General features: G+C 43.0%; 1 protein-coding gene across 6 annotated transcripts in view; it reads right to left on the bottom strand.

Moving 5' to 3' along the window:
* EFL1 (elongation factor like GTPase 1) overlaps positions 1-13,436 on the bottom strand; it is a 1,213,944-nt gene that overhangs the window by 1,039,964 nt on the left and 160,544 nt on the right. For all 6 annotated transcript variants that reach the window (XM_078684725.1, XM_078684721.1, XM_078684722.1 and 3 more), the window contains 2 exons: positions 6,911-6,987; positions 6,675-6,811 (listed from right to left, as the gene is read on the bottom strand). In XM_078684725.1, coding sequence (XP_078540851.1) covers positions 6,675-6,811; positions 6,911-6,987 — 214 coding nt within the window. The remainder of the gene's footprint in view (positions 1-6,674; positions 6,812-6,910; positions 6,988-13,436) is intronic.

A 13,436-nucleotide genomic window follows, 5' to 3' on the forward strand; every position in this document is an offset into this window, starting at 1 on the left:
GAACTTCGACGGTCACTATTTGATGGAAGCCGGTAAGCATCCTCATCTATTGGTGGCTAAGCTGCTGGAGCCGACAACTCCTGTCCCGTACCATTCAGTGCTACAGAGCATAGCCCTACAAGCTTGGAAGCAATGCCTGGACCGACTGAGTGTAACGCCGAGACATACCCTCATGTTACCACTAACAGGCCTCCCTCACAGAGTCCCTGTGAAAATCTTTACAACTGAGCAGTTGTTGCCCTGGACAAGGGCAGGGTTGGAGACGGTAGGCGACCTATACCAAGGGGAAACCCTTTTCCCGTTTTCAGAGCTGTTGGAGAGTTGCGATCTCCCACCAGGTCAGTTTTTGATATATGAGGCCTTGGCCCGTGCTTTCGGCCCGCTGTGGGGCAAGGGTAGGGAAGAGCAGGAGTCACACCCTGTGTTGCACTCTTTGTTTACTTTAAGAAACGCTTCACACCAAGTGAAATGGCACTATGTCTCCGTGCGATCCGCGACCCTTACCCCAATGGGAGAACTACGGAGGAAATGGGAGAGAGTAGTGGGGAGAGGATTAACGGACTCGGAATGGGGTAAGATACTTTGATTTCCTAAAAAGATCTCTCAGAATACTTGCCTCAAATACACACAATTTAACTATCTACACATAACCTAAAGGACACCACATCGTCTCAATGTCATGTATGGAGGGGAACAGCGGAAGTGTCCGAGGTGTGCTCACCCCGATGCTGACTTTGTGCACATGATGTGGGACTGTCCCCATATTAGGACATACTGGGGAGGGATATTAGCAAAGATTAAAGATGTGCTACGGAGAGATTGGCTCCTCCAGTTGAAGTTTGCCTGTTGGGGCTTTTTCCGCGACCACAAGCCCGGACAGTACTGAATAGGCTAAAAGACCTGGCCCTGGGTTTAGCCAAGAGGAAAATCGCAATAACATGGAAGTCCGCTAACGGACTACAGGTCACCAGTTAGAACCAAGATGTTATCAACTGGGCAGGGGCAGAAGGCAGAGCACCAAGCTGGGAAGAGGCGAAGGAAATGCGGCAGTGCCCTATAGTAGACCACTGGAAAGAAGTCTTGAGGTCGTGGGAAAACCCGACACATACATGTATTGAAAATGAAGGAAGCGGGAGTACCTCGGAGTGATTGGTACGCATCAGCCTAATACACTAAATATTAGAAAGGTGTGCCTGACCGGGGGGGCACTACTGGATCATACCTAATTACACGGCGAAGGCGAGCACCAGGAATCATAGTAGACCAGGATTGGTAAGCTGGTCCCTCCTGAAACACTTGAAATATTTATTAGCAGATACCCCTAGGTGGATACCTCCTCTGAGGGGTTCCCACAACCCCCCACCACATACGTTATGTTTCTTTCATTTATTTTATCATTTTGTTATTTCTGATGATAATCTGGTTTGGAAAATAGATTCCTCAGTTATACAAGACACAGTCACACCCTGATCTAGAGAAAATGTCAAGCTCACAGAGGTGGACTGAGAACATAAGAGTCATCCAGACACATGAGTAACTGTGTATTGTTGAAATGTTTATAAGGCGTGCTTATAAAAGGGTGATAGGTATAAGTTGATTCTCAGACTGATGAAAAAGGATGAATCTTGTATGCTAATGCTCAATGTTACAAGGAAGAGTATTGTAATCTGAAAAAAGTGCTTTCTCTGTATACGATAAAACGTTTAAATGTAAAATGTCAATAAAGATATGTTTAAAAAACAGAAGCAAGAAACCAAGCCTATGCTGGTATGTGCGATGTGGCGGAGGCATTGGGTTAGAGTCAGGTTGCATGATTACCGGTTACACTTTTGTGATTTCATAGTTCAACATTAGTCAAGCTTGAGCTGTAGTAGGGTCGGGTCCAACATTGGCATCAGATCCTCTACTGGTGCTGGCGGCATTGGCACCAGTATCAGTGCAGAATGGAGCAGCGTGAATCTTGGGACCAGTAAACAAGTCTGTATAGGCATCGGTACAGGTCTGGTAATGGGTCCTACAGGAAAAGACGGTGTTGGGGTGAACCAGGCAGCAAAAATTAAAATAGAGGCCTCAATGGTTTCTTATGGGATGAAAGTGTGCCAAAGGAAACCTGAAGCAGATTGAAAATCTACAGCTCTGCCTCCTTCAAAGACCTCAATTTGCTGTGGGGTCGATAACAGCCTGAGAAATTAGATGAGTATCGGGAGTTGTTGAGAAACTAGTTCCGTGGCAGGAGACCTCAAAGGGGTACAACTAATATCATGACGCCCTCGTGCCTTCTCGCAGTAATCAAAGTGGAGGGATGGGATAGAGTATTGCTTTGCTTTTTTTATGCTTGTGCTTAGGCTTAGCAGAGGACTACTGGCATGAAGCTTAGCAGTCACAGGACTGGCCTCAAGGTCAGGACCGAGTTCGTGCCTTGGAATGGGAGCTGGACTCACATGAAGTCTGCAAACTTTTTTTAATCCAGCGAAATACAGCTTCACCTCCAAGGTTCGAATTGAGTTCGGGTGCATGAGGGTTAGGGTGACCAGGCGTCCAGGATTGGATTTGTAGATCAAAATGGTCAGGAGAGCACAATCCCACAATAAAAATATAAACAAAACTAGTACAGTATGAAGTCTGAACAGCTGTACATTCAAGTAAAGTAAACAAATCCTCATAGTATGCAGGACAAATAGATTGGAGTGCCATTATCAAGTGGTGCTAGACTCTATGATACGCCTAATTTATTTCGGAGGCGGGCTTATAGCCTCACGCATTTCTGAGGTGCCAGTATAGTTGTTTGCCATACCCATTGGACAATAGTGCAATTCACGATTGGTATTAACGCTACGTGCTGCTTTTATCTGAGCAGGACGGTTTTGTTTTTCTTTCCATACAAATCGCCAATTAGTTTAGTTGGTGTCAGTTTCGTGGTCTCATCAGGATATATCTACTATATTCTTATTATAGAAATTAATGGGGAGAAACCCCTTCTGATTTTCGACCAGTTCTGTATTATCGATCCACTTGTTCGGGCAATTTGATTTGACTTTTGTCCGGTATTCCAATCATTGATCATCGTTCATGGGACCCGACATCATATATGCTGTTATTTATTTCCACATTTGGCCTTGAAAAAGTCCATGTACTTATTCTCAGTACGGACGAAACACGTGCCGGCTGGCTGTCGTTTTATCATTTGGGAAATGACCTTTAAGAATCAATAAAAGAAAAAATGATATAAAACATGAACTCTACTCATCTATTTGTCCTGCATACTATGAGGATTTGTTGACTTTACTTGAATGTACAGCTGTTCAGACTTCATACTGTACTAGTTTTGTTTATATTTTCATTGTAGGATTGTGCTCTCCTGACCATTTTGATCTATATGTTTTTTGTCATTCCTTCTGGCTTGATAAATTGTGTTCCCTCTTGGTAGTGGGGGATATTGGTCTTTGTAGCACTCCGTCATGTGATAACAAGAAAGTTTTTATTGATTGTCCAATACTATTCCTTACCTTATTAGCATTTTGTGGATGTGCGGTCTTTTCCCAAAAATTTTTTGGGGGGAAACACCACTACCGTTCTTTGTTTTCAGGATTGGATTTGCCCGGACCGTCCCAGTTTTTCAACAGTTGTCCTGGCAGACTTCGGGAAAATTGGCTCATGTTACGTTTTTTTGAGTGGGTAAAATGAAAACAGTTAGAGGCACTTTTTTATGTTTTCCAAAGCAGGGCTAGTAAGCAGCTGTTATGAGTAAGCAATTTTATTAACCGGTATGATGCTGGTTTTACAAATTACATTTTATTTCTTTTCTTAGTGCCTCTTCTGTGTTTCTATGAGGAGGAGGGATTTCATTATTTGCCACTTTATTTATGTAAATGTGTAGTCCTTCCTCTATTTTTGCGAAATGTCCCGGATTTTGGGTCGCACCATTTAGTCTCCTTAATGAGGGTGCACTTATCACACAACGTAAGAGTTGTGGCCCGAATCTAGACACTTAAGGCACTTTCTGTGCAAGTTTGTGAAAGCATCTGCTGCCTGCGGTTGTGGCATGGAACATCAACTATCAGATTGGTTTTCAAATCATTTTAGAAGACAGAAAACTGACAACCTTTGGTGAGAGCTCCAGCTCCATGTCGGTAAAGTCGCGGAAAGAAAGGATCTGAAATCAACGGCACCGTCAGTGCATAGGCGCCTGGCCTGAGAGCTCAAGACGGGGTCCATGAACATTGTAGGGGGGCCGCCTCAAGTTTTGTAACACCACTGGACCGGATATAAATATCACCTTATACGACTATAATGCATTATGATTTTTTTGGCCACTGAGATAGCATATGCTGTATGTCTGTTTTCACAGACCAGTGTGTAGGAGGCAGGAAATATTAGCTCACACACACTGCTATTGTGGAAGAGAGTAGCGCATATACTTTTGGTGCAATGTCTCCAGGGCTCGAGTCAAGGTACCACGCGGGAGGACAGCGTCCCCCCACTTATTTTACAGGGTGGTCGCCGTCCCCCTTGCCAAACAGCTGGACTTCACCGTGACGAGATCGGAGCCACCTTTTGTGAAATCACTTTCTCTGTTGTGACGTCACTTCCGGTGACAGCGTCTCCTCCACTTCTTTTTTTAGGACTTGTGCCCTGAATGTCTCCAATACGCACTATATTACCTAGTAGATGTCAATAAATGAAACCCTCAGGTAAAATGTAACAATGTAATCAATTTTGCTACCAAAGTATATGAAAAGACGTTATTACAGTGAATAAGCATCCTGTCTGATGGGCACTTCTAAACAGACCCTCCAGGATTTCGTGATTTGCCGCGAAACCGGCACTTTTGTAAAAATGCGGCGATTTTTACAAAAGTGCCCGCGAAATCAGCACTATGTTCACTCGCAATGACATGATTCTTGTGTGAATCACCCTAGGTCCTCAGAAGCGAACTGAGCTCGCGCTGGAGGCGTGCGCCGGTATTTACCAGTCACGGAGGGGGCGCACATTCCAATGATGTGATCTTCAGGATTGCTGCTAAGGGACGAAAGCGCCAGCCTACCAAAGAACAGAATAGCAAAATAACACAAGACTGGGAAATATCAACGAGTCTGAAGTAGATACGGTTACGACCAGATGCAAAGTGCTGTAAGAAAAATACTGAAATCAGAAGCCGTCTCTAGACTGTTCTCATTTTTAAGGGAAATCTCGCACCTAGTTTTTTGTGCATTCTTATGTTTGCAGCACACATTGGATATTCGAGTTAACTGTGTACCTGAACGATTGTATGTTACCAAAATACTGCAGATAAGATTTTCATTTCTATTCAGTAGACTCATCATACTGTGATTACATGAATGTGCTTGTTGTCATCATGCAAAGCTTACACTCTTGCAGAGGGAAAGATGTGAAGCCTAATGTTACTTTCTGCTGCATGCCTCACATCTATAGTGCCGGTGCCGTAGCTTGCAAGCTCCTCAGAGGGTCACAAGCCGCTATTACAAAATATAAAACTGTTATCAATATAATGGACTCTGTCAGTGTTACTTGAATAATCTTTGAGTGTGCACTGAAGGTGAACGAAGGAAGGCATGTGATGGACAGAGAATGTGCAAACGTGTGCTGGGATGTGTGTCTGCAGCAGGAGACCGACTCCTCGATAAGCTGGCTTTTTATTGCTCACCCTTTATGGACTAATGGCCATACTTCCAAAGAGCACATGTATTTGGATTCAACCTGTGACAGGTTATTGGCAACTGGTGACCCAGAGACCCAACTTGCCTTCTGCGCCCTGCTAAACACTCGTCTCTGGCCAGTTTTTACCAACACTGCAAGCACCCACTATTTTTTTGTCATTGTCTTTTTGTGGCACATTTAGTGGCACTTCCATTTTTCTAGCATTCATCTTAATACTGTGTGGAGTTTGTTTTGGGGCCCGCCGCACACTAGGCACGCGGAAGGCCCCGGCTGCCATATTTTTTTTTACAAATGTTTCTTGGTGGGCCCGCTGCGTGCCCAGTGCGTGGCGGGCCCTGGGGGCATTGCTTTTGGGGCATTTATTTATTAACATGTTTATGTCCTATATGTAGCCTTGAAGCCAAACAAAGTGTCTACATTGTAAATAAACCAAATATACATAGCTTCATGTTGTTAAATGACTGAAAAAACTAAGATATCTGTGTTTGTTGTAGGGAAAATGGCCAAATAAAATGCCGCAAAATTGCCTCTAAATTTCCATATTTGTGCCGCTAAATTTGCTAATCCATGCCGCTATATCCTGAGGGGTCTGTAAATCACACACTTCCGAATAAACAGGTTCCATGATGCACAGCCTTTGTTTGACCCATTGGGATCTCCTTACGTCCAATTCTGACGCAAGAGAAGTATTGGATATGCAGTATGAAAAAATACAGGCAGGTGGTCTTAAATTCCTCATTTGTAAAATGAAAGCAAAATCTGCCCATCTATTATTGTTGTACTACTCGCCGCTTCTTGCGTCTCGGTAGGTGATTCTGCTGCAAGAAATTTCAAAATGTCACCGGCTTCAGGGCAGGTTCCATACAAACCTCACTAACGCTCACTTCTCCTAAAAACCTTCAAAAGTCATAACAGGTGTGTCTCTTCAATACATCAATTTTACATTTAACACAAAAAACATTGTTCAAAAAAGTGGCAAACCATGAATAGGATACACAGCACCGCCTGGGAAACGGGTAACCACTGACTGCAGATCGCGCGCACATGGACTTTGGGATCCGAGTGGCGAGACTCCCGGGCACCGATTTTTAATCCCAGTAAACTCACCATTTTTTCAATTTTCTCATTCTCCCTAAACACGAAAGAAAGGAGGGCAATTGTCAAAATGTTACGCTGCAAAATGCTTGAAACAGTTGCCAAAAAGGAAAAAGAAAAACGAAGGATTTATTACCTAGTCATCACTGCATCATATAAACTCCAAATGTTGTCCAGCACCAGCTGCACAAAGAGAGGTTTCTTTCCTTTCGACTGTTTGAAAACAAAAATGTTACTAGCAAGATCAAGGATCCAAAATTAATTCGAATTGTAATCTGCAACAAATGGAATGCAAATGTATCCTCCTAACTACAGTTGCCTATAACAGATGCCCCATTAACCTCACCCTCGGTGAAATGTATGCATTTATATGCAGATACACTGCCTATAACTATACTTAGCGTGTAGGCCCTTCACAAATGAAGAAAAAAAGCCCATATCTGGTGCTAAAAAGCAGTATCATAAGGTTATGACGAGCTGACTCTGGCCATTCAGTGTCCTAGAAAGGTTAATTAAAAAAAGAATGGCAGATACACAAACAAGCATGCATCTCAAGAAATAACACGCGTGTGGTCTCAACAAGTGTTGAGGCTAAACCTGTAACAGCTAACACCCATACTGACATTGGCCAAGGTTAAGGAAAACGCTGCGTGAGAGTTTTTTTTTTTTAAAGTAGACAATATTGTATAGAGTTTAATGCCAAGGGACAAAGTAAAGGAAAACAAGAATTTCACTGTCAATGTACAAGGTCAACAAATGGAAATACAGTACCAGAAAAACTAAAAACAAGCTATGAGATTAAACAATAGTACTTCTCACATAACACTATCAAGTATACGAGTAAAAACAAGGAGCAGGGGAAACAAGATTAACCGGTATTGTAGCGATTACAACGTTCTAGATGCACTAAACGCATTTGGAGGGAATCCAATGGCACCTCCATCGGCCCAATAAGGCTCTCTTCCTTAACAATCCATAAAAGTGTGCGGAGGGGGGTGGGGGGAGGGAGAACTATGAAATTGTCTCAACTGTAACTCTTGTGAGGTGAACAGTCAGTGTTTGTTTATTTGGAAACTGCTTGGCAATGGACTGTGCTCAAGTGGGACAGAGCTCTAACTTTACTTTTGTTTGCAGAATGTGAGCATAGATGATATGCTTTGGTGTTCACAATTTGACTGTGGTCTGTATGTGTGAACACTGTAGGCTTTTCCTCAGGGTACATTTTAGGCTCAACACAAACGAAGGTGAGGAGGAGAGCACCTTACATCGACCTCCTCGGGGCAAACATATACACACATGAATAAGTAAGGCTTCTGAAGTCGCAATTTTTATCGAGTGATAATTAAAGGTTAAAGTGTAGCAAAGTGCAGTACTTTGTAAAAACTGCCCTCACCCACAACGAATTGTGGCATGCTCCATCATAGGGCTGCTGCGACACCTCAGCGCAGACCAAAGTTTGAGGCAGAGTAATAGGGTGGGGAAGACATTACAAACACACAGAAAAGGATCCAAGGAAAGATTGGTGCAGATTAAAAATCTAAAACTAACTAAGGGATACCCTCATAATAGGTTTATTCCTGGATTCCCCTGTTAGGGTTAAAAGGTAACTCCCTACAAAAGGATGGTGGTAAAGTGAGGGTGTTATGCTTCATCATCGGGTTCACCCTGACTCCTAAAGGTCAGGGTGGGCTCAACTGTATTTCTGGGAGCTCTTGGGAGATGTAGGCCAGGGGGTCTTAAAGATAAAAATCCTACTGCACCCCCAGGTATCCCTTGACGCATATGAATTGCGACATAGGTTGTTTGTGTTTTATGCGGGTGTGGTGCAACTGGAATAGGCGAATCACACAATCTTTAAAATTGTACGCTATGTTAATACGCACGCTGCCAATGGGCAGGTTTGGAATAATAGATTCATAAAGGCTCTGCCGTTTATGGTCACATGAACACAGACATGCATGAAAAGGACATGTTCTCCCATGCATTCTGGATATAGTTGCACTTTAAGATTGCTATGGTAATGCAATGTGGTTTTTGTCCTTCTCTTCTTTTTCTCCTTAAAGGTGGAATTTTTCGTTAAAGGAAGAAGGGAGATAAGTATTCTTCCTATTGTGATTTTTTTTACTGTCACTATTGTCATGAAGGTTGCAGCTTTCTGCACCTTCAAAACTAATATATAGGTCAGCAAATATTTGTCTTTTGATCTACACCAGGGAGGGGATTTCATTGTGCCCTGACATAAGCCCAAGACCATTTTTGGCCACTAATCTTTGGGCTGAAACATGTTGGCAGTTAGGGTCTTGGGACCATAACCTCCAAAAAAGACCCACTTTTATTATCTTTTTAACATCCACTACATCCCCATTATTAAAGGGATACCTGGGTGTGCAGTAGGATTTTAATCTTTAAGTCCCCCTGGCCTACATCTCCTAAAGAGTTCCCTGTAATACAGTTGAGCAAACCCTGACCTTTAAGAGTCAGGGTGAACTAGATGATAAAGGATGACACCAATAGGGTGTGCGAGGGTTAAATAAAAAAAATTAATCTTTTCCTTTCCGCTGTTGCGGTACACGCCACCATAAGGAGTTGAGAAGGCTTTAGGAGCCACTTTGGGGTCCGGATACACTGTTGTGAGTAGAGACCAGCCAGAGCTGCAGATAGTCTGTGGTGGGTGACATAGCAGAATGTTGAAGTCGTTCAGTGTGAAGCAGTTGGTAACAGAATATTGGGGTACAGCTGAAGACTGGGAAAGGAACTGTTTTTAAGATCTATAAAAGAGTTTTTATTCAATGTGGTGTCAGGCAACATGTTTTGCTAAAAAAAAAAAAAATCATCAGGGACCCCTCTCATGTTAGCTCAGAGGTTTTCAGACTGCACTGCGCGGCACGGTCCGTTGCTGTATTGCCAGGGGGTGCAAATGCCTAAGTACTTGTAAATTAAGATGTCCAGGAAACGCAAACTTATTTATCTGGAGGTGTTCCAGGCTTTCTTCATTTACATCCTCAGGCTGAAGTGCATAAACAATGTAAGGGAACTGTTAAGTGGAGGCAGGATCTGTAAAGTCAAAGACGTAGATAAAAAGAATAAAACATGTTTAACTAATACGTTTTTTTTAATTTCCCTTCAAGTAACAAAAAAATCAAATAAAGCACTCAACTTACATTAAAAATAATTGAAAGTTCACTTTATCAGTGGGGAATACACTCTTTCAACTTACGAAAATCAAGTGGTTAATAAGATCAGTGTGTATCACTGAACTGAATACTGGCTGGCGCAATGGGGAATGATGACTTGTGATTTTATAGTGCTACGAGGTGGCAGCCTGTGGCAGAAAGCACAATGAATATGTAAGCCATTTAACAAATGTATTAGACACCTGCTGCATCGCCAGCATTCCTCCCGCTCTTACATACGGCTGCGGGGTGACCGCCGCACGGACCGCAACGGGGGTCAACTAGTCTAGCTGTGCCACTGGCCTAGTGTAGACATTTATATTATTGCCCACGAAAAAAGCACACACTCCAGGTGGCAGTGAGGCGACCATCAGGGTTGCATTCAATTGCAGAGTCTCCATGTCTGGGCCCCTACAGCTTCGTAGTAATGACCCCGTAGAAAGAGGATCCATGGATAGATAGCGGCAAACAGACGGGCAAGAGAGGGGGGTGACATGTAGGTGCTTTTTTTTTTTTACAAACTAACACAGATAGCTTTCTGGGAACAGAAGAGTTAAGGGGGCTCTTTTTTCTTTTTCTTAAGGGCCAGCACAAGCATTAGTGCAGCAGATGCAATGGCACTGACGCCAGAGGAGTGAAGGCCACTGCATCCTGTTTATGGCTGTTTTACCACCAAAAAGAGAAGCGGAACCCCGTTTTCCTGACTAGCATTACCAGCCAATAGGGTCACCCTTGCTGCGTAGGGCCAAAGCAAGATGGGTGCAAAATGCGGTTTTTTTAAACCAAAAGGACATGCAGCCTGCTTTGTACCTCAGGTCTAGAGTGATGGTCAAGTGGCGAGGGCTAGATGAGACTGGCTACATCGCAGCACTTTAGGTATCATTAGTGCTACAAGTGCAGCGGCACTTGGGCCCATAGCTGTGAAGGGCCCAGTTAAACACAATTATGGCTGCTTTTCTATCCTTCCTTGCTTGCATTAGGGCCCAGTGCACTCTTGCTGTGCCAGTGCTGCTTTGGGCCTCAAAAAGCAGCGACCCAAGCAAGACAATTGAAGCAAAAGAGAAAGCTTAATTTGGGCCTCAAAGGGATGGGTGTGCAAGGGTATTAGACAAGATGTATGCATATATTTAAGAAAGAGCAGAGGAGCTATCTTAAGTGAAGCACGTGCAGTGGGGCCCAGGGGTGTGATGGTCCCACTGCATCACAATTATGACTATCCTATTTTACAAAAGGGTCATGGGAACCCATTTTTCTTGCATTACGGCCAAGGGCACCGTTGCTGCAAAGAGGGGAGCAATATGTGGGATATAATTTTTTGTGCAAGAAAGAACCTCTGCTGGTCAGTTTCACAGCTATCACTAGTGCAGCAGGTGCAGATGCATTGGGTTCTAGGAGAGTGAGGGGCTCCCAATGCTCCAGTTATGGGAGCAGTGTTTTCTGATCCGTATTTCTAGGTTTGATGTGTTTGGTGTTCTATAAGTCTCATATTTAGTGTGGATTATGAGCTATCGAAAAAGTACCCCAGTAAAGATCTAATATGCCAAGACCTCTGTCCCTCCCACTTCTAATCATAACGTTTTACAGGGGGCCCAAGTTCAAAACATTTTTTTGAGGTGTCTCAGAGGAAAAATGTTTGAAGACCCCTGCATTAGCTAATGGGAGTGGCCAACTGAACCAAACTTAGCAGAGCCAAACCCATAAATTAATGTGGCCCTCCGAGTTGAGAGAAGGACCCGACAATGACAGGATCACAGATGAACCCCAGAAATCCTGTTGAGACAACTTCAATAGAAGATTTCTCCCTATCATGCTGACTGATGAGCCAGCAGGTAGGACTGAATTCCTAGAGAGTAAGTGCGATGGTGAATGAGTGGTTCCACACCAAAGAGCTGTGACTATTCTCAGATATAAATACCAAAGAGTTGTGAACATTCTCAGACAGCAGTATCCTGAGAGAACGATGAAGTTTTACGTGTAAGAACGTACAAATATGAGTCCCTCATATGTCCAATGGGGATAATGGTATAACAAAGTCAGCTTTTAGAGTACAGTGGAGTTAATAGGACCCATAGTCCTTGATATTCTGGTAGTGTTTTTATTTTTCAGAAGAACATGGGAAAAGGAGTCATCATGCTGCAAGAATTAAACACAATCAGTTATGGTACTTGTGTTCTGTGAACAACTGAAGGAGCTATTGGAATTACGTATATCATTTGGTTTGGTCTCATTTAGACTTATGAGTTTTACTAAGTTTCTTGCACTCTAGACTGATTATTGGCATTGTTGTCATGTAGCTACCAGGGCGATGTGTTGAAAATGTGACACTAAACTGTAGAACGGAATGCAGTTTAAGCTTTAGTTAATCCTGCATAAGTGGACTGTTATTTACATTTCCGTTTTCAATGTGTTATTTCTCAAAGCTGAAAAGTAAATCAAGTGAGCCCAGAAGGCTCTGATATATTAACCGGTATTTAAGGGAAATACTGGTGAGAAAGATACTTATTGATGTGGACATTAATGTTAACAGAGGTAGTAGATGCTGGTAAAGGATTTTGATGTACAATGTTTCAGTTAGTTAATAAACAGAATACTGCACATTCAGCTACATGATGTGAATGATATTTTCTTATAACTGAACATCCATGTCTTTGTCGGGTTGGGGATGATAGCTCTTTCTCTTTATTGCCCCGTTTACATTCTTAATCTAATCTGACCGAATGGAGGCACTATACTTATTTACAGTGCTATGAAAAAGAAACTGCAGACTGCTCACATTGTACTGTGCATGTTATCCATTAATTTCACCAGGTTTATTGAGGCTGCCCAAGGAGAATGGTTCATTGCGAATGTGAGAAACTTCTGAAGGAACCATTCTCTCGCAAAGCTGCATTTTATCATGAATTCAAGTCTAACCAATTTGTTTCAAGGCTACACTAAATAATTGTATGCCACATTATGGATCTCTTATTGCATTCTACCTATGAAGATGTGTGGTATTTATCAGGGACATACAAGTCAGTTGTGATGTTATATATGAAGTTAACTCTCTGTTCCACTTAATAATAGAATAATTATTACTGGTAGACGATGCTACTTCTCTATGATGTAGCAAGTAACCGGTCCTAGGATGCTTGATTCCGGTCCAGGGAAGACATGGCTTGGTAGTTCGGGCTGGACTGTTCCCATGAGGCACAGGGCCAAGGCTGATTTGCACATGGCCATGTCTGAACTGTGGTGGCTTGGTGAGCAAAATAATGATGGATTAAACCCAGATCTGTGACTGGGGGTGAATGTTTTGCCATTGTGCAACATTCAGTCCATCATCTTATGGGTTTTGCTGTTCACCCTAAGTGGGAAGGGTATGCCCAGACGTGGGTCCCGTGCTCACTACGCCACTGGAGTCAAGCTATCCTGGCTGAAGACGGCTGATAGCCAGTAACCGGTCCTAGGATGCTTGATTCCGGTCCAAGGAAGACATGGCTTTGGTAG

The sequence above is a fragment of the Lissotriton helveticus genome, chromosome 3_2 (genome assembly GCF_964261635.1).
Source record: "Lissotriton helveticus chromosome 3_2, aLisHel1.1, whole genome shotgun sequence".
In the NCBI taxonomy this organism is placed as follows: Eukaryota; Metazoa; Chordata; class Amphibia; order Caudata; family Salamandridae; genus Lissotriton; species Lissotriton helveticus.